This window comes from Thamnophis elegans, chromosome 11 (genome assembly GCF_009769535.1).
Source record: "Thamnophis elegans isolate rThaEle1 chromosome 11, rThaEle1.pri, whole genome shotgun sequence".
NCBI lineage: Eukaryota > Metazoa > Chordata > Lepidosauria > Squamata > Colubridae > Thamnophis > Thamnophis elegans.
Genome location: NC_045551.1, coordinates 18,289,269 through 18,311,726, shown reverse-complemented (window position 1 = coordinate 18,311,726; position 22,458 = coordinate 18,289,269). Strand labels below are relative to the sequence as shown.

At 41.4% G+C, this 22,458-nt stretch overlaps 1 protein-coding gene across 1 annotated transcript in view; it reads left to right on the top strand.

The window, feature by feature from the left end:
• The first annotated feature begins 1,162 nt into the window (after positions 1 to 1,162).
• The window catches only part of PHEX (phosphate regulating endopeptidase homolog X-linked), a 202,176-nt gene continuing 180,880 nt past the window's right edge, over positions 1,163 to 22,458 (top strand). Inside the window, exons 1-3 of the mRNA XM_032226114.1 lie at positions 1,163 to 1,594; positions 13,876 to 13,950; positions 18,013 to 18,174. Coding sequence (XP_032082005.1) covers positions 1,471 to 1,594; positions 13,876 to 13,950; positions 18,013 to 18,174 — 361 coding nt within the window. The 5' untranslated portion in view covers positions 1,163 to 1,470. The remainder of the gene's footprint in view (positions 1,595 to 13,875; positions 13,951 to 18,012; positions 18,175 to 22,458) is intronic.

The window sequence follows — 22,458 nt, the reverse complement described above, 5'->3', positions numbered from 1 at the left end:
AGTTTTATTTCAGAGCAATCACACACCTTTCAGCCACTGTCCTACCCATCCAGAGGCCCTCCTCTGGTAGTCTTTGGTGTCATCAAATTGAATCCAAGTATGGAATCCCAGGACGAGCCCCCAGATGGTTGTCCCCAATTCGGGTCTGAGCCTGGTGTCGAAGCCAATGATGGACGCCAGACACAAGGTGCAGGTTTTCTGATTGCTTTTTACTGGAGTACTCCAAGGAAAAGAGTTCCTGGTCAAAAGGCCAAGAACCAAGAACAAAGGAATAAGTAAGCTTTATACATTTTCACTAAAGGAGAAGGTGGGACAAGATGAGATAGCAAGAAATATCATCTAATAAACATTTAATAATAATTCTACAATGTGTTCTATTGGTCTCTAGCTGTCCCTATTCCTAAGCCTTGGCTAATGAATGCTCCAGGAGTTATCTAATACACATTTCATTTGCTGCTGGCCATCTCTATTCCTAACTTTTAGCTGAGGTCTGCAAGTTGTCTAATTGTTGTTACTTTTATCAACTAACTACTCATAATTGCTACAAGTTTTACACACACATATTTCCTGTTGATAAGCATTGTTTGTTCTTGTGAGACAGACCCCCAGAATTATAGTCTTCCTGATTTACTTTCAAGTATTTACCATGACCTTGCTTTAGCAGCCAGCCTATCACTGTGATGTCCCGAGGACCATGTCTTTTGTTTGTAGATAAGCTGGCCCAGCCTTTTTCTTGTAGATAGGTTGGCACTAAAATATCTGCTGGGGAGGGGGGGAAGCAGGGAGTTGAGGCTCTGAGTTTGTGTCTTTAGAAACATGTTTCTCCTTTAGGCAAAATATAATATTCAAAATATAATATTTCATTCTTCTATGAGAGGGATAGGTGCTAACTTCCTACAGAACCTTCAGAAACTCCACTGGCACTGAAAAATAACTTGTTCAATTTCCTTCCCTTTAAAATATCCCATATATAGGTTGTTTTAATAACAAGTTTGCCTTCCACATAAGCATGACTCTCATCTTTGGCACTTGATGTCATAAACAAATATCCTAAAATAAAAGCAGTGTAAGTCATCCCTTGGAGCTTTAAAAGGAGTTGTAGTTGGAGAAGATTTATTGGGACAACACTGAATTTTTTCTGCCCTGCACTGTTGACAAAAATTGTCCTGCTTGCAGAGAACAAGAGCTACAAATTAAATTGTTCACTGTGTCCCTTTCCAAGCCCTGATCAAGGAAGAAATTTAATACTGCGTTTTATGCCCCCCCCTACACTCCACTCCCACTTTTAGAAAGAGTTAAAGATTTGGAAATGAGTTTTGACAGCAGTGTTAGTTGCTGAAATACTCAATGATAACAGAGATTTAAAGAAGGGATTCGTGGATGGGACTTCTCTATAAGTCAACAGTAACAAACAGCAGAAGAACGAAAAACAGGGACTTTTTTTTCAAGGAATTGTGAAAATCTGTCCTGATGGAAAGAGAGACAACAGGGAGGTCGGTTCCAGCCAACAAGAGAGCTGCCAGGAAACTTCTCAAACTGTGCCTTGGTGTGTTTGTGAGTAGCACGGTCGTGCTCGGCATTGCCCTTTTTCTGGGTAAGTTTCAATCACTTGCACTAGCATAAATGCAATTTTGCAAAGTTTATCTGTAGTACTATTACCATTTCATCCTTGGTTACTCTTCTAATCACATTGTAAGGTTCCCTAATTGGAAGAATTACTGTAGTTTTACTGGTGAGGATTCTGTTTCCAGGTTAAAGACTGCATGGAGGCTTGAAAGGTCTTGAAACTTATTTTTCTTCTCAAGATTTTACAGCAGTTTGCAATTTAGGATTTGGTTAACTGCTCTTATTATTTGTTTGAACAAGTACTGGGATTATTCATTTATTCCTTTTTTGCTACTCACATTTTAACTAAGAAGCAACCAAGGTCTACAAATACCAATGCATTTTATCAAGTTACAGTTTACAACCTTGAATAAATTCTGAGTAACAAATCATAGCAATATTAATCATAATCCAGTGTTATAAATTGATATTACATTAAAAAGGAGGAAACATTTTTGTTAAAAAAAAGTAAGAGTTACTTTGGAATTAAAAAAACAAACCATTGTTTCTTCTAATTACTGACAATTAACATGTGGCTTTTGTATAAAAATAAATTATGTCTTTCAAAATTCATACATAATCTCAATTGAGGATTCTTATTCCATTTGATTTCAGTTAAACTTTATTGTGTACATCAAAGAGGAAACCTAGGTGTGCATTCTTATCTATGCTTTTGAACTGTTAAAACTAGAGATTACCAAATGAATAATTAAATCTTAAGAGGGGAATAGAGTTTCTCTGCTTCTTCAGTTCCACTGAAACTAAAAGTAACTGAAAGTTGACTTCCTCCCAAACATTTAGTTGGGCATAACAGATGCTGACTTATATAAATGGGGTTCATTGTCAATGTCCATTTACCAAATGAGCTCCACAGAGAAATTGCAAGGCAGCCTTCCCCTATCAGATGCCCCCAGATGACGTGTTTTCTTCTTCTTATGCCATATCCATCATTGGATGTTGGTGATCATGTTGCACGAACAGCTGCACAAAAAAGTGCTGTTGAGTTTTGTCCAAACCAGTCCCTTAGATTTTGAAACCATGATGTTCATCTTTTGCCTGGATCTCGCTTGCCTTCAATCTTTCCTTGAAGGATTAAGTGAAGTATACTGTATTTTTCTGGGTGTTGCATCACCTGGCTTGTGTTTTCAGCTAGTCACAACTCTTAAATGTTAGAAATCTGATCAAATTTAAAGCATGGAAATTCCATGTGACTGTACTTATTAAAACAAGATGCTTATTGCAAAATAATACTGAATCTATTTTACTTAGGAACTGGTATTTATTTAATTAATTTAGAGAATTTATATGGTTACTCACTTACTTTCAATGACTCTAAGTGGTTTACAAAAAATAAAAAAAACCAATATTAAAAGAGCAAAACCAATAACTCTCTCCCACCTGGTGGCAATAAGCAATATACATTTGATGGGTTCCATCCCATTCTGGGTTCCCTAAACCAGTTGGCAAAACCAGGTTTTCAGGTCCTTGTGAAAGAGTATCAAAGTGGAGGCCAGTCTGTGGGGATAATGTTCCACAGGGAGCTACCATGGAGACCCTAGGAAGAGATGGTGCCGCTGCCAGAAAGCCTCCCCCCACCTGAGGCCGCCAGACGGCTGTCACAAAAACAGGAATTAACCAAAGTAGCCTGCAAAAATATTCATGGTTCAAATACATGAAGATTTTGATGGCTGGGGAATGCTTTCCTATGCCGAGGATAGGGCTAGACTGGATGACCTCAGAGGTATCTCCTCATTCAGGGATTCTATGCAAGGCAATTGCACACAGGGGTAGCTTTATTTTATCGATTAAATTTATCAGCTTTGCACACACCCCTCCTCTGTCTATTCCAAAATACACAGGACTTCCTGCCATGGGAATTGGAGCATTTTTTTGAATGGGATTTGCAAGTGCCAGTAGGGTAGGAATTCCTCTCCTCGTCACTCAACCTTGTCCAGGTGACGAGCAGAAGACCTCCTTCCCGTGACGATGATGATGATGATGGAAGAATTTCATCTCCATGGTGACGTCCGAGGGAAAAGCAGGAGACTCTGGTCTTCACCCATGGGGGAGAAACACGGGATTCTAACACCTCTGTTTCCCACGGAGTGGATTTGGTCACTCTCCAGGGAAGATTAAAAAAAATGGCAGCAGAGAGGTGGCTATAGCAGTGATAGCCGAGTCTCTGCTGCTCCGTTCCCACAACTCCTTGGAGAGGCAGGGATCTGGATTCAGCACACTCCATAAAGCAGGACCATGTGCGACAGCTGGAAAGTGCTTATCCTTGGGGTCTAAACATGGTAAAGAGGGTTTGCAGAGGTTGTGGGAACCCAAGTAGTTAAAGGGACAGCTAGCTCTCCTGGAGGCAAGGGTATGTGTGAGGGATGGGGGTGTGGGGAGAAGAGGGTCCTTTAAAGCAGGGGTCACCAACCTTTTGCACCTCAGGGACCCCTAAATTTTAAATCCTGCGGACCACTAATATGATTAAAAAAAGATAAATAGTGCAAATAATAAAATAAAAAATGCAAATCATTTTTCTGCGGACCACCAAAATTTTCTCACAGACCACCAGTGGTCCACCACGGACCACTGGTTGGGGACCACTGCTTTAAAGCAGAATCTGCAGAGGCAAAGCAGGGAGACGGTTCCTAAATAGAATGCCCACTTTAAAAATAGTAAAAAATAAATAAATGACTCAATGCAGCCAAGTTCATTATATGCATCATGCAAGCCTTGTCACATCTTATTATGCCATCATCTCTAAATCTCTTTAGAAAGTCTACATGAATATAGTTTGTAAATCACCCTATTGCTCCTTTCCCAGGACTCCTGATGCTGGCAGGTAGACTGCCCTTGCCCACAGAAGCTCAAGAGGAGAAAATTGGATAAAGCACACCTTAGTCATGCTGGATGAAAATTTAAATTTCTAACTTGCCTCTTTTTTGGGGGAGAGGGGGGGCGTCAAGGCTGCCAAGGAAGGCGTCAAGGAAGACCAGCAGAATAATAATTTTAAAAAAGAGATAGACTTAACACGATAAATAGAGAAATGTGTAGAGAAATGTAAAGAATGAAGAGTGATGGTTGGATGAAAAGTGGGAAGGATGGATGAGTTTTTAAGAGTGGGGCAGCAAAACGGGGGTTATTAATCTGTCTGTGTGTCTGTGTGTGTATGTGTGTGCAGCCTTCATTCCTGCTCACTTCACACTGGATGCACAAAAAGAGCAGTCAAAATGTTTCTGTGTGTACGATTTTTACCAGCAACAGAAGGGGAATTGCTAGCAGGGTCTTTTATTTGCAGCTCGGTTACAGCAATTACAAGATCTCAGGAGGAATGGGGGAACCTGGGGAGGGGCTGCGAGGGAGAGAGGGCGATCGGAGATCACAAGGTAGGAAAGGGGTAGATTAAAAAAATAAGAGGGGATCGTTCACCCCCACCCACCCACTCCCAACCCCATCTGACAGAAGGAGACGAGAGAAGAGCAGTGGAAAGAAGGAAATATCCTCCATCCCCCCCGCCTCTTCCAAATTATATACATAGACACTGTCCTCCCCATCCCGCAGCCCCAATTCCAGCCGCATCAATTCAAGCTCCCAGATCTCTCTCTCTTTTTTTCTCCACTCATCCCCTCCCTCAACCAAACATACGAGCAAAGGAAATACAAGAAAAGCAACTTTTTAATAAATAAATAAATAAATAAATGAAATCCAAGGCATGGGAGGAAAATCCCCCTTTCCCCTAATTCCCACTCTCCCCCCCCCATCCCGCCTCCCGATCAATTTGGGGTGGATTTCTTTATTTGCAATAAATCCTGGGTTCCCCCCCCCATTTTTTTTGAAGGAAGGAAAATGACAGATCTTCTCCCCCCCTCCCGCCGCCCCCCCCTCGCCAAAAGGAGACCAGAGAAAAGCAACCAGATTGAAAGGAAGGGAGATATGATTGTGTTTGGAAGAACAGGAAGGGAGGGAGCCTCGCCCCTCATCGGGCACTGCGAGCGAGCCGAGAGGAGGGAAGGAAACCACTGCCCTCTAAAGGCCACATTGGGAATGACACTTCAGAGAAATAAAAACTTTTTTTTAATGGCGTCCTTTTAAAATCGGGACTTTTTGAACACGCCACGGGACATGGGACAAATTTTGAAAAATTGTGACTGTCCCACCAAAAGCGGGATGTCTGGTCACCTTAACCTTGGTCCCAAGCTGTGTAGGCCTTTAATGGTGACAAATCTTGAATTGCATCAGGAGGCAAATTGGCAGCCAGTGCAGTTCCTGCATGAGACGTAATAATGTGCACACATGGGTCTGCACAGAACCATGCCAGCTGCTGCATTTTGAACCAACTGGGGCTTCTGGATGCTTTTCAAGGATAGTCTCATATAGAGTGTGTTGCAATAGTTAAGACAGGAGGTGACTAGGGTGTGAGTGATTGTGAGCAGGGTGTCAGGGTTCCAAATAGCATCCAAAAATAAATCAGAGTCCAAGGCAAACTATTGCTCAAAGTTCCAATTTATTAAGAGAGCACATCTGGGAAAACCCGAATCTAAAAGCTTCCAGGTTTTCCCCACCTAGTTAAAAGTTCAAGATCTTGCCCCACACCCACAAATCCATCACATGGTCTAATCTCCCACTGCCATGCTGGCAGTTCCACCCATCCAGTTCTGATCAGGTGTAGAGGTGCAGAGACAAAGGATGACCTTGGCTTTCTAGAAGGAATTTTGTTTTAGCTACACATTAAGTAACTCCATACAATCTCTCCTCCCATTTTCCCACAATAGAAAAAGGCATAGTAGAATAATAAAAGGTGTGGTAGACCAAAGATCCAAGAGGAATATGGCTGCAGGCCTGACACAGGGATTGTTGATCCAGGAAAGGGCATAACTGGCACTCAATCTGATTTCCAGAATGAGTCATGAGTCCAGGAGAACCCCCAGATTACACACTGTCCAGGCAGTGCCATCCCATCTAAGACCAGAGATGGCAATTCTCTGTGGACCAAAAAAACTCAAACTCAGAGTCACCTGGTCTTGTCAAAGTTCAATTTCAGCCCTTACCGCCCATCCAGCTCTTAACAGCCTTGAAGCATCACTTAACTCACCATGGACCAAGATATATAGCAGGGTGTCATCAACTGTGAAGTTTCCGCTGTTCGCCCATGAAGCCAATGTTGAGAAAAGACAGGAGACAAATTTTCTCGGGATGGAGCGACCCAGATGGGAACCTGAGAGCCCCTTTTATTGAGACAGGACAAAGGCAGGAGGAGCAATAACATGTGATACAAAACAACCTGTAAAAGTACAATTTCTAATCTACTGCTTCAGGAAAGTTCTCTCTATATATGGTCAAATCCTGGACGTCAATGTAGAGCACATCTCAGAATGTTATGTTATTCACTATCAGGTTGTTATGGCTTTCTCGGAGCCAGTTGTCTCCTGTGTGATTCAGCGTGACTCTGCATGCCCTAGTATGAACTAGGCCATGGTGGACACACACCTAACACAAGGAACTATATTACAACATCTCCTACTTTTTTATTTTCTTTTTGTCAACAAGACTTTCCCTCTTCATCTGACAGGGCTAATCACAGCATTCTACACATCACATCATGGCAAAGGGTGGGCAAAGGGGGAGTAGAAGATTACAAGCTGCATGGCATTGGGAATGGGACATGTGTGGGACTAGCTGGCTCACATAGTTCATGTTACATGAGGCTGCATAATGAGTCCTGGCCGTTTAGGCCGGAAAGATGTTTCTGGTGCGATGTTTTTGCATCCCTGTGTATGTGTGTTTCGGACAGCAGAAACTGCCCTGCACACACACACCCGGAATGGATTCCAACACTGTTTTTGTTTTAAAAGGCAGCGTCTCCTTCTTCGTCGCTGGGCATGCGGAAGGGATCTTTCCCCATGAAGGGGTTGACTGTTCATGTAACTCCATGTGGTTGACAATGTGAATATTCTTCTGTGGAGCCAAGCTAGAGAGTATATTCTTACACACAGTTACTAAAGAGGGTGCACATTGAATACAGCAACACAACAGTATCAGCAAAGCAACAAGGGTTATAATGGTCTTGGAAACATTTCACAACCAGCTAAAAATTTGGTAATCAAGAGGTCATCCAGTCCCACCAGGAGTCCAAGGCCTTGTATGTTTGTCCAACCGCTTGAACGGTATCATGTAATTTGTCCACACTGGTTTCAATTTCTCCGGACTGGTTCAAATAATGACAACAGGTAGCATTCAACCAAACACATAGTAGGGGGATCTGCGGTGAAAGATGAGGCAGCCGGTCGGGGGAGTGGAGGGTGGAGGGTGCTCTGCCCTGTTCTCCAGGTCAGAGACAGAGACAGCCTCAAGCTGTGGTTCCTGCTGGTTGGTCATGGTCAGGCTGCTTCTGTGTTTGTGTAGGTGGTTGTATAGGTGGTTTTGGCAAATATGGTCTTGCGTGCCGTCCTGGAATCCAAAGAACTTTGTCTTTAAGTTGGATTGCAGCGTAGTTCCTTTCCCAGGTAATCAGGTCAGCAGGTCCTCGCCACGTCAAGTCAGGCAAGCAGCGACAGTAGGCAGGTGGACGGGAGGTGTCTGCAGTAGGTGGAGCTGCAAAATGACGAATCGCTGCCGAGGATGGTGGCTGCTGGTGTGTTGCACTGCTGGGAGGCCAGGGGGCATTTTCCCCTATTGCCAATATATCTGTCCAGGGCATGTTTTAATGTCTGGTTGGCGCGCTCAGCCAACGCCTGACCCTGGCTGTTATAAGGAATGCCAAATTTATGCACAATGCCCATTGGTTACAAAAGGCAGCAAAGGCTGTTTTTAATTCTTTTGGGCGTCCCAGTGATGCAAAGGTCCAAATACAAAGATTAATAACATGTTTGGTGGCTTCACCCCTTTGGGGGGATGCCATAATGTAGCCTGAATATGTATCAATGGAAACATGTAAATATTTCCAAGGGGCAAATGGGTAACATGCACTTGCCAAATTTAGCAACACTCTGTCCCCCTGGGGTTTAACTCCCATCGGGAGAGGGTTTGCCTGCTGGCTACAGGTGGGGCATAGTTGAATAATAGCTGATGCCTCATTTGCAGTAATGCCAAATGGTTTTATGAGCGCTTTTTTATTCTGGTGAAAGTAAGAGTGGCTATCCCAAGGTGTGATAGCAGAACAAACATTGACATGGGGTGGGGTGGGGGCTGATGCCGCAGCGTCAGCAACATCATTGCCCTCCTGGAGAGGCCCAGGGAAAGGCTGATATGGGAGACATGGAAAAAATAACAGCGAGAGAAGACAAGACCTTGTAAAGTGAGAAACAGAGACAAAAGTTGTGAATCAATAGAAGAAGAGAGATAAGACTCATACAAACAGGTTATAATCTGAGTCACATAAAGACTAGCAAGAATTAAGTTAAACGGTTGTTTGTCAAATAACTGAAAGGCCAAGATGGAAGTGGCCAATTCATCTCTTTGAGCAGATTTTTGTGGCTCTGTGAGCTGGGTGTGCCATGTACCATCCTCCTGCCAGGCACATGCTCCCATCGGCAAAGACAGTTATAGCGTCTTTGATAGAAAAAAGCTGTTGAAGGAGGCTTCCACTGGAGCGGAAGGGCTTTTGTAATTAGGGCTGCAAAAAGGGTGGGTTTCTGAGAAATAGTGGACAAGTGTCATGAGATCACATTCTTGGGGAATCAAATTTGGATTGGGGAGGCCACAGCGCTCCCACGGGTTGGAGAATTTTATTAACAGCCCGCAAATCATGCAAAAAACATTTACCAGATTTCTCTGTCTCTCTCTTTCACTTCCTCTTTCCCCCTTTTCCATTCTTCTGTCACTTTCTCCTTCTCTCTCCCCTTCCCCCTCCCTCCTTCACTTTCATCACTTACTCTCTACTGCCCAACCTGTCCCCATTAATCATGTTTGCAATAATTTACCTACTTTCCTAGTTTCCTTACTGGAGCCTACGCTCACTCAAACACACACACACACAAACTTACACATGCACAAAACCATTTTTCTCCATTCCAATTCAGATCCTATAAATCAATTGCTCTGTGAAACATCTGTGAAAAGAATTCCAAGGGCTTCCCAGGGGAGGGGGGGCTTGCAGAGGCCCCATATCAAACCCATCCCCTCCCTTTAGCTGAGGGGCGGTAACATTGTTATACAGACCCTTGGCAATTGCCTTGTGAATCTCTTTAAGGTATTCGGAGGCCCAAATGGTATACTGAGAGGGGGTAAGAAGCATGCCGAGGAGAAGTTTCCAATCCTCCAGCACGTAGGGATCCCCTGTCAAAAGGTTTCGGAACAGTCCTTTGCAATACGGGGATTGCACCCCATAGGCAGAAACTGCTTGCTTAAGATCTTTAAGAGCTCTATAGGGGATTGAGATATAATTAGGCACAACCACCCCAGCCGCATTGGTTTGAAAGGTTACAGGGAAACAATCCTCTGCCAATTCCATGTCCCCTTGATTGTAAGCATCGCGCAGAGCGTCTTGGAGAGCGCTACGCCACACTTGCGGGGCGGGGGAAGGGGCGGAAGGGAGAGGAGAAACCTTCTCTTCCGGAAGGGGCCGGGGGAGGTGGAGGAGTTTTGGAGAGAGCCCCAGGATGGGTGATCTCCTAGTAGCGCGGGGGAGATGTTGCCGAAGGCTTAAAAGCAGCCCCGTGCATATCTTCCTCATGAATTTGAAGGCATCTTACAAGAAGTCTCCAAGTAGTGAGAACTTCTGGCAGGGCTCGAGGTTACTTTAAGAGAGCCCTTCTCAGGGTAAATGGGACAGTTCTTAGATGTAAGCCAATAGAGAGAGGAAATGTTTTTTCGGGGGAATGGGAAGCGGATGACCTGTCGCCTGAGAGATTGCAACAGACGATTTAACGATTTCCCGAAGCTCCTGCAGATGTGCAGTCTGAGCCTTCGAGAAACCTGAGCCCATACTCACGATTTGGGAGGGTGCTCTGTTCGCTAACAGCAGGCCCTGGTTGCGAGACTTTGCCAAGTCGGGGATGAGTGAAAGGCTGGTGACACAGGAAGATCACGTCGATCACGTTGCATCACGTAGGGTTGATCACGTCCATCAGAAGGCTGCGTGTTCGAATCACGTCGGGGTCACCAAATGTGAAGTTTCCGCTGTTCGCCCATGAAGCCAATGTTGAGAAAAGACAGGAGACAAATTTTCTCGGGATGGAGCGACCCAGATGGGAACCTGAGAGCCCCTTTTATTGAGACAGGACAAAGGCAGGAGGAGCAATAACATGTGATACAAAACAACCTGTAAAAGTACAATTTCTAATCTACTGCTTCAGGAAAGTTCTCTCTATATATGGTCAAATCCTGGACGTCAATGGTAGAGCACATCTCAGAATGTTATGTTATTCACTATCAGGTTGTTATGGCTTTCTCGGAGCCAGTTGTCTCCTGTGTGATTCAGCGTGACTCTGCATGCCCTAGTATGAACTAGGCCATGGTGGACACACACCTAACACAAGGAACTATATTACAACAATCAACATATTAATGATATCTCAATTCATGATGGCGATGATTCACCCAGCAGCTTACTGAGCCCTAGGGGTCAAGGGCTGGACTCTTGCTTCCTATCAACACCATCAGAGTGCCACAGAGGAAGGAAGTCAACCAAGACAATATAGAGCCCCCCTCCCAACCTCTGAAGTTGCTCTAGAAGGATACCATGGTCGATGTTATCAAAGGTTGACAAAGGGTCAAGTAACACAAGGATGGATGCACCACCCCCAACCTGCCCATGTCAGAGAGCATCAAAAAGCATGATCAATGCCATTTCCATCCCATATCCAGATTTATACCCTGACTAGAAAGGGTCTAGATAATCCATTTCATCCAGGAATGGTCATGCAATCACCTTTTCAACAACTTTCCCCAAAACAGGGAATTGGAGACAGGTCAAAAATCATCCAACAGAGTGGAATCTAGCAACAGCTTCTTAAGAAGAGGGCAAATCACATCCTTCTTAAAATGGTGAGGCACAAGCTCCTCACAAAAGAAAGCATTAATCACTTCCAGAACTCATCTTCATGTCACCTCCCAAGATGTTTTCACAAGCCAGAAGGAGCATGAGTCTAAAACACAGATGCTTGCATGCATACTCCCTAGGATCCTGTCCACTTCTTCAGGAGCAGTAGGGTCAAACTGTTCACAGATAACTGGGCAAGAACCTGCCCCACATGCCTTCACCAGACCAGCAACCATGCTGGCATCTAACTGAGAATGAAGATGAGTGATGTCTTCCAGAAAATCAGCAAATTCTCACCATGTCCCATCAGATGGACCTCTATCCTTCCCCAGGTACTCCTTAAGTACCTTAAGGAGAGTTGCTGGCTGATTATCTGCAGGTGCAATTAGTGCAGAGATGTACTTATGCTTCAGCCACTCAAATTAAGATAGACTTAATAGTAGCTGTCATCTATGTTTGATTGAGTTGGTCCCTTGTCTTCTGCCAGTAGCATTCTAGATGTCTCCTCATTCATTTCATCTTTCTCAATTCCTCTGCATACCATCAGGGACAAAGAGGTCTATGGATTGGAGAGGTCACATGGACACAATCTTATCAGTCACCTTCCTATTCCAAGCAGTCACTAAAAATTCAGCAGTACTATGCAGCAGATTTGCAGGTTTAAACCCACTTCTTTCTGAAACCTATCCGGTCCCATTAGTTGCCAGGGGTGGACCAACCCAATAGATCCTGCTTCTCTGAGGAGGATTACCTCTCTCAAGAAACTCATTGCCACCAGACTGTGATCTGACATGACAGGGGTACCAAAGACAAGCCCATCAATTCCAGGTCAAATAGGCACGGTTCCGATAAGAACACCAAATTCAGCAGTGTGTGGTTGCTATTCCTTGTTGTAGTAGATATCGTTCCTACATTATCATAGAATTGTAGGACTGAAAAATTTGAATAGGGGATCTAGCCACTCAATAGGGCAAAATTCTTGCCTCATCAAGTAACTTTTTGGGAAATAAGTACAGTTTTCCCAAATGATTACTCCAAATGTAACAGACCTGTTGACTGAGGATCTGTTGTCCAAGCACATTGTCATGACGCACAGGCAACAGGTAGAAATTTGCATCATGATAGTATGTCACTTGTTTTGTCATTCCTTTTGGATGAAGAATGCTGGCAAATATACAGAGTAACAGAGGTGGGTGCTCCCCGTTTGGCCAGATTGGACGAACTGATAGTAGCAACAGTGGGAAGCTCTGCTCACCCTCCCGGATGCTTCTGCACATGTGTCATACGTGTGGGAGCATCACACATGTGGGAGTGCATCCGCAGCAGTAGTAAAAACATTGGCAACCCACCACTGCAGAGTAAGGATTAGATAAAATATATTTAAATTAGCCATTAGAGCAAGAAAGGGCAATCTTTTTTTTCTATGTGTCATGAAGCTACATGATTCCTGACCATGTGCCACACTAAAATATTTGGAAGAATACAGGATGAGGAAAATCATTGTGAAATTATAGAAACAGGAAACACTTTTAAAAATCTGAAGCATTGACTATCAAAAGATGAAAGAAGTTCTTAAGGTCTTCTCAAAGGGTTTGTTGAACTGGAAAGGTTAATCTCTTTACTCCCCTCTTCTTCCCCTTCTACCTGTTTATTCTTCCCTATGATGTTTTTGTTGATGCATATAGCATTTTAGAGCTTAGGCAAGTATAAGTGTTCGGAGCATTTGGATTTTGGAAATCTCACAAAATGACCACTCGAATACATATGATAGCTGGTGGGGACTAAGATTAACATACCTAAATTTTCCAGTTCTATTTTTACCTAGAGTTAACAAGAATATTAAATACAACTGCTTCTGTTTCTTCCTAGGGTCTTAATTGTTTTCTTTTTTTGTGGGAATAGAATACAAATTACAAGTAAACATTTCAGTGCTGTGTTGATTAGCAAATTAATTCTGGACTGACTCCAATCTCATACAATGTTTGGATCAGGTTGGAGATCAGGTTCAAAACCCTATCAACCATAGATTATCTGCCTCACCCTATCCTATCTCCCCATTTAGTAATAAAAAGGTTCACAGGTGTTGCTTCTGAGTCAAACTGGTGTAGTGAGTGAACAAGTGGTTGTTAATATATAAAAATATTTTCTGTTTTGAGGAAGGTATTGTATCAACAGATGGACATCTTTTCCTTCTGTACCAGAATTGGCACAATCACCCAACTAATGTCTTTAGATAAATGAAAAATATTTGTTGAGACAAAGATAGCCACAATGTTGTTCTTTTCCTTTTGCAGTTAGTCAAGGACACATCAAATTTCATGCAAAGCAACAATATCAATATTGCTTGACTCCTGAATGCATTGAAGCTGGTAAGTAAAGTATTACTTTTCTCTTAATTTAGATGAAGCATATTGGTACAAAGAGATGTAAACTCTTTTTTTCCCCCTTTGGATCTCAGGAACCTGCAATAGATTGAAAACCATTTTAACCATTGATAACTTGATAGTAATTACTATTTAAAAAAAATTTTTTTTTAAAAAATAATTCTATTGGTTCAGGGAGAGCCAGTTTAGAATAGTGGTTAAGGCATCAGGCTGGAAACCAGGAGATCTTGGGTTAGGTGATTCCTCTTCTAGGAAGGAGGCAATTCTTTTAAAGGTAGCTTACTTCCTTCTAGAAATGGTTTTATTCACCCAAACCATCTGATAGGCTGCTGGGAAGAATTCTTATAGCATTCGATGTACAAAGCTCTCAAATCAGGAGGAGATACAGTAGATTTTGAGAGTGCTAATGGACATAATTGGGACTTTATCCTTTGAAATACCACTATAGTGTTGTGTTGGGAGTGCTGAAGAACTTCCGGGTTGAAAGGATTGAATGATGATATCACCATTGCCCAGGGAACACCCAATTGGGTGTTCACAGTTGGATCCATGCATTTCATGACTGTTTAAGTTCTCCTATTAGGCAGATTGAGGTTGAATTCAAGTGTAATCAATATTTCTGTCAGGCATTCCTCCTTCAATATCCAAGAAAGAAAAACTTCAACTCCATTTGAATAGAGATAAAGTAGATATGAATTGAAAGCAGTGAAAAGGAAAGCAAGATCTGAGCCAAAAAGGCACGAACATGTACATATCAAATATTTACCCAGCACCATCCCCCCAATTTCCCAACCCCATGTCCAATATGCAACTCCCTAAGTTGTCATGTGGGTGCATCTTCAAAAAGCCTCATCAAGTTGGTATATGAGACGGTTGGCCTTGACCAAGTCCAAACACAGGCCACCAGCATGTGCAGAAGATGGTGACAACAAAACTCCCTTCTTCATAACTCCTCCAGCACCATAATTTCCTCTCCCAAATACCTCAAGCCCCCTCCCTCCCCATTTCTATGGCAGCCGATAGCAAGCAAGGAAAATAGAGGCTGACATTTGGCCTTCCTTTGGAAAAGACATCATCCCTGGAGAAGAAGATAAAATAGACAGCAACAATAACAATAGCAATAGCAATAGCAATAGCAGTTAGACTTATATACCGCTTCATAGGGCTTTCAGCCCTCTCTAAGCGGTTTACAGAGTCAGCATATCGCCCCCAACAATCCGGGTCCTCATTTTACCCACCTCGGAAGGATGGAAGGCTGAGTCAACCTTGAGCCGGTGAGATTTGAACAGCCGAACTGCAGAACTGCAGTCAGCTGAAGTAGCCTGCAGTACTGCACTCTAACCACTGCACCACCTCGGCTCTAACCGATATATATATAACAAATTATATATATCACACCTAGGGTTTATCAGGATTCTTAGAATGGAATTTTCTCAAGAGTGTGGGAGCCCTAACATCAGACTTATTCACCCACTCAGCATGGGATGGAGGGAAATTTTTTCAGGCTACCAAATATTGAATTCGTCCCCTTTGTTTCCTAGAATCCAGGGTTTCTTTAACCTCAAAATGTTGCTTTCCTTCAATAAGGAGAGGAACAGGGGGTGGGGGTTGAGGTGAGCACATTAAAGATGTATGTTCAGGTTTCAATAAATGCACACAAAACACAGGATGGATTCATGTAAGGGGTTTTGGCAAGTCCAATTGTACTGACACAGGATTTACAATTTTTACAATAGGGAAAAGTCCCACATATTTAGGACCAAAATTCTTCGATTTCTGGATAGTCTGAAGAAACTTAGTGGACAAGTATACCCTATCCTCAACCTGGTATTCTTTCAGCTTTGACCTTTTTTATCAGCTTGTCTTTTGTGTGCTTTGTGAGCCATATCTAAGGCTTTGCCAGTCATAGGCCAGAGACTTTGAAGCTGATTACTCCACTCGGACAAAGATAAGATTTGTGGTTTCTCTTGAGGCAGTTCAAGAATGGGAACAAACTCCTTGCCGAACACTACCTTAAAAGGGGTCATTCCAGTACTGCTATGTACTGAATTGTTGTATGCCACCTCTGCATGGGGCAAGAAGTCAGCCCAAATATCCTGTTGATAATTGACATAGCATCTAAGATACTGCTCCAGAACCGAGTTAGCCCTCTCACAGGCCCCATTAGTCTGTGGATGGTGGGTGGAGCTTAGGTCCTGGGCAGAGCCTATTAGCTTCAGGAACTCTTTCCAGAAGCGGGAGGTGAATTGGACCCCCCTATGTGAAATAATGCATTTAAGAACTCCATGTAACATATACATGTGTAAAATAAATTGTTTAGTCAGTGTTTTTGCTGAAGGAATCTTGGAACAGGGCATAAAATGCACTTGCTTGGAGAACAAATCAGTGATCAGTCAGATCATAGTATTTCCCTGGCTTTCTGGTAACTTGACAATAAAATCCATCGATATCTCCTTCCACGGGACACCAGGTCGGGCGACACTTTTGAAGCAGTCCTTGAGGTTTCCCTGGTGGTCTCTTTGCAGTGGCACATACAGTACAACTAGCAATATAAGATTCTATGTCTTTTTTCAACGAAGGCCACCAGAATTGTCTTTTAACCAAATGTAATGTCTTTACGAACCCAAAATCCCCCCACCCAATTTTGAGTCAAGGGCCTGCTGAAGGACAACACTTTTTAGACTAGCAGGAACATACAGTTTGGCTTCAACCCATGCGAGGCCATCCTGCATGGTGCACTCATAGGAGTGTAGCTTGAACCATTCATCAGATGCAAGGCTTTCCCTCAGTCTTTTCATCAAATCAGATGGCACTTCCAAGTCCACTTTTCCTTGGCTCCTGGTGACCACCAAAGCAGCTAGGTGTTTGGCTGGAATGACTGGATGAATCATCACCAATTTGGCCCCATTGTACTGGGGAATCCTGGACAAGGCATCAGCCATAAAGTTCTTTCCCCAGGGATGTATTTTAGTGTAAAGTTAAACCAGTTAAAATGTTGTGCCCAGCAGACTTGTTTAGGCAACAATTTCCACAGTGTTTTCAATGCTTCAAGGTTTTTATGATCAGTCCATATCTCAAATGGGTGCTTAGCTCCCACCACTGAGCCAAACCAATGCAGAACTTTGCTGCTCATCCCCATTCCTGCAGCCAGCCCAAAAGGATACCATGATCAATGGTATCAAAAGCCACTGGGAGGTCAAGGAGAGCAAGAATGTTTGCACTATCCCCATCCCGCTCTTACCAGAAATCATCAACAAATGTAACCAATGCAGTTTTCATCTCATAACCAGGCCTGAATTCTGACTGAAAGGGGTCCAGATAATCTGTTTCATCTAGGATCCTCTGCAGCTGCCAGGCAACTATCTTTTCCACAACCTTCCCTATGAAAGGAAGGTTGGAAACTGGACAAAAATTGTCCAGGCAGATGGGATGCAATTATGTTTTTTTAAGGAGGCGACAAATCAGGGCTTAAAAGCATTCTGAAATGTCCCTTCCTTCAGTGACATATTAATCACTTCCTGAACCTGCCCACTGGCCACCATCCTGGAGGCTTTCACAATCCAGGAGGGACAAGGATCTAACTAATAGGTGGTGGCACTGACAGCATCAAGGGCCCTGTTCACCTCAATAACTACAAGCTAAAGGAAGATGAAGAGAAGAGACGTGGCAACCAAAAGATTCCCTGAGATTTTAGCAAGGCTAGTTGCAGTGACAGATAGTGAAAATCCAGATGCACCCAGAAAAATGAAAGCCAAAATGTTATTGAATAGCCCAAAATCCATAACATGAAAATCAAGGAAAGTGAGATTGGCCAATGCTTAAGAAAGATTTCTTTCCTTTCAATTTCCTTTCATTTCCTTTTGAAATTGTAGCCTATCTGAACAAAGTCAGATGGGATAGGTTAAATGGTGAGATTAATTATGTGGAAGTAAAGGGAATGTATAAAGCCAGAAAATAGTAATCATAAATCTGGAAGTGATTTGCATGTCTTGTATAGCAATTAATATTATCAACTGATGATCTATGAAATTATATAACTTTTTCCAGCTGCCTCCATCAAAAGCAAGCTAAATGTGTCTGTGGACCCCTGTGATAACTTTTTCCGATTTGCCTGTGAAGGATGGTTTCAAGATAATCCAATGCCAGAAGATTATTCAAATTATGGAACCTATTCTTGGCTGAGACATAATGTAGATCTAAAATTGAAAGGTAAGTGGATCCTTGCTGAAGGACTTTAGCTAACTAATTTGCTTCATATAGCTTTTTGTTGTTGTCCTCATTTGTTTCTACTTATTAAGAACAAACTTTAGTGTATTGGATAGTTGCTGATAAAATAATTCATTAAACTTGTATGCCACCTAATTCTAAATAAGGCCAGGTGGCTATCACTTAAGGTGATACTGTTAATGCATAGATTTTGTTTTTGGTTGATTATAGATGCCAACTCTTAGCAATCACACAAATTTTCTCCATGGCCATCTATCTCTAACTGGGTCCTTCCTATTCCTTTCCCATAGTTCTTGCCATCTATTCAGATGTATATTATAGCCAATGTTTATCGCCCATGCAATATCGCCATTGTCTCCTTAACCTGCTCTTCTTCCATCTTATATTCCAATAAAAATTTGTAAATCTTCTTAATCAATTTATCATTTATCCCCAAAAGGATCTTGTCTATTGCCATCAACTGTCCATTAATGCCACACTCTTTCATATCTTTTGAGTAACATGATTGGATTTGGAGGTAAGACCACCATTCCAGATCTATCCCTTGTTCTTTTAATTCTTGCCTCAATCTTAATCTCCCTTTTTTAACTAATTTATCTTTATAGGTAACCTGTTTTCCCTGATTAATAAAGTTTGAGTGCACTAATGTTGATAGCCAAATTGGTATAAATTTTCCTCTTTAATTTATTCCATGTTTCTAATAGCCCCTGTTTTATGAAGTGTCTCTGAAAATATTGATGTGCTACCTGCTTCCTGTACCACAGGAAGGCATGGCATCCTAAATGTAAATCGTGGCCCTCTAGTGTTAGCAATCTATTATTTTTAAATCTATCCATTCTTTTACCCAGGTAAGTGTTGCTGCTTTATGATATAATTCCCATTCTGGTACACTAAATCCGCCTTTTTCTTTTACATCTTGCAGAAGTTTAAATTTAATCCTTGGTTTCTTCCCTTGCCAAATGTATTCTGATGTCATTTTATTCAATTTTCCAAAGTACTTTTTATCTAATTTTATTGGGATATTTTGAAACAAGAATAATAATTTCGGTAGAATGTTCATTTTGATCCTTGCTATCTTTTCCATGAAGGAGAATCTCAAATTTTTCCACCTCTCCAATTTTCCTTTTATATAGTTTGTTAACTTAACATAGTTGTTCTCTTTGATTGATGTACACCTTTCCGTTATATAAATTCCTAAATATTTCATTTTTCCCCATCTGGATATTTATTCCTTTGGCCAATTCCTCCTTCTGCTTCTCTGTCATATTTTAAAATATCATTTTAATTTTATCTTTATTAATTTTCAATCTGGCTACTTTCCCATAGTCCTCAAATACCTCCATCAGCCTCAGATTTATTTCCTAATTTCCAGTCCTTTAATTTGAGTTTCTTTCCGTATTATCCTTGTTAACACTTCTAGAGACAATATGAATAACAAAGGGGATAGAGGACACCCTTGCCTCATGCCTTTCTGGATTTTAAACTTTTTTGTCACCTCTCCATTCACTATTACTTTAGCTTCTTGGTTGGAGTATATCACCCGAAACATATTTAAAAATTTATCGCCAAATTCCACATATTTCAATTGTTGTAACATAAATTTCCAATTAACTTTGCAAAAAGCTTTTTGTGCATCTAGAAATAACAATGCCACCTGTGTTCATCTAATATTATTCTTATGTTATTTTTCATTTGTCATTTTGGTAGAAAACCATTTTGATCTCTGTGTATAAACTCATCTAGGAATCTTTTTAAACATTCAGCTATTATTGATGTGAATACCTTGTAGTCTGTATTTAACAAGCATATGGTTATCCATACTTAATTAGCATCCTGTCTGAATTCTGTTTTGGTATTAGCGTGATATTTGCCTCCGCCCATGATTGTGGTATCTTCGCTTCTTCCAATGCTGCATTATATATGATCCCTAGTTTGGGGTATTCTAATAGCTGCTTTTGTTTTTCATTTATATGAACTTCTTGTATTGCTATAATGTCCAAATTTAATTGATACCTTGGTTTTGTGCTTCTTGTTGTTCTAACTTCTTTTGCTTCCTGGTGTCTTCCCTCATAATTCTCCATCTTTTCTTCCTTTCTTTCACTTCTCTCTTTAATTTGTAACACACTCTTTTCTTTTTCCACTAGTCTCGAGTCTCTTCCTTCCAAATCTTCCTTTTCTCCCACTTCTTCTTCATTACTGATATATTGAATATAGAATTCCTCTGCCTTGTCCATGGTGTCTATTCTGTGTCTTTTATCCTGCCACATGACCATAATGTCTTCCGTAATCAGCCACCTAAAGTTGATGTTATATATGTTTAATTTGGAAGTCAGGAATTGGTAAGGTCTTTGCAGTTCTCTGATCCTTCTTGGTACTTGTTTCAGGACTATTAATTGCTTCCCTCTATATTCTATTGGTTCATCTCTTCTGTGTAATATTTAATCTTGGATTAATTTCTTCACCAATCTAACGTATTTCCTTTGGTAAATTATGTCTCCTTGCATAATTTGTCTGTACTTTATAGGTCTCATCTATTTCCATCAGCATCTCTTCCTTCTCAATTCCAAGTGCTTTCATTAATAATTCTCCCATGATTTCCAGCAGGTCTTCTCTCTCCTCTCATTTTGGAAGCATAGATAATGCGCCAATTTTTCAGACTCTAAAAATACAACTGTATTTTCAAGCTCCTTTTTGGCCTGAATTAATTTTTCACTAATTACATCTACTATTTTTTCTTCTTTCTCTATTCTCACTTCCATGTCTTGTAATCTTTGCTCATTTTTCATAATTTGATGTTGGAAGGATTCAAATTTCTTATCCATCACCTGCATCTTCTCTTTTAGTTCTTCTGTATCATTCTTCTCCAATCTCTTTTCTCAGTTCCTCATGGTTTTGTTTCATCACCTCTTGCATACCTTGTACTGTGACCGGAAGGTCTTTAAATGAATTTGACCTCTCCTTCTAAACCATTTCCTCCATGCATTTTTGGCCTAAGGGGCTCGGGGCTGCCCCTGTTAATTGAGTACCTTGTTTTCTTCCTGTCCTGATCTTCATTAAATTGGTAACACTCATTATTTTTAACAGCCTTCTCACAAACTCATCTTTTATCAAGTTCTCCCACTTTTTCTTCCCACCAATATAAGCCTCCATCTCTCCAGCTATTATGAGCTATTAATATTCTATTTTGTTATCACATATAGACAATTATAAAACATACACAATTATCTCTTATATGAGAGTATATCGAGGTATATTGAGGTTAAATATCACAATTTAAGTCACTATTGAAAACAACCATGAAACCTGTATTAATCACACTCTTTCTATTTCACTAATTACTACCACTGTAATATTATTGATAATATTATTAATACTTATTGATGATCTTAATATTTTTAATATAGTTCAGCTAAAGTTCAACTAAAGTCTGTTAAAATAAGTAAGTCTCTCTGTGTGACTTCAATTTTTTTTAATTGATAGTCAGTTAATAGTCAATAGTACTTCAAAAAGCCAAAACGCCAAAATAGTCCCTTCTTTCAGCTTCCCTTCCATATATATCTCACCAGTATTTTCTCTCTTTGACCAGTAAATGTCACCCTATCTCCTTTTCTGTTTTCAAAAAGCACTGTCACCTTTTCAGAGGGAAGCTATTCATCACCAAACTTTCACACTGTCACGCTCTCCCATTGGTGCTGCTCCAAACTTCTTCTGCAATCTTACATTAAATTTGATACTCCAATAATATCCTTTGCCTAAAAAAGTTGGAAAAATGAAGAAGATAGAAAAAAATGGAGTATTCCGATTGTTCCAGCCAATCCGTATTATTCTCCTTGATCTCCTATCTTTACCCCGCCAACTCTTCCTGTTCTTTTCTTGATTGGGTGAGGTTGACTCCACCCCTCCTTTCAGTTATGATTGTTTCTTCCACCAGGGAAACTCCTCAAAACAATCTCTTTTAATTTCAATGGTTGAAATTAAATTATGGCCAGGAACAGTCTACCATTGTTCCACTTAATTCATACTTACTTTGTCCAGCTGTCAGCCCTTCAGGTTGGCCATTATTGCTCATCTTCTCTCTGTCCAATGCTCAAGAGATTTCTCCTGCTTCACTCCACGAACCTCCACTCTCCACCATCTGTGCATGAACCGCAGAACATCCACCTTTTGGGTGTCCCTCTGAGACCCCCTTTTGGCTACAAAAGCCCACTAGACAGCTGGAAATTGGCTGTGCACTGCAGAGCAGCCCATTCACACAGCCGCTTAGTC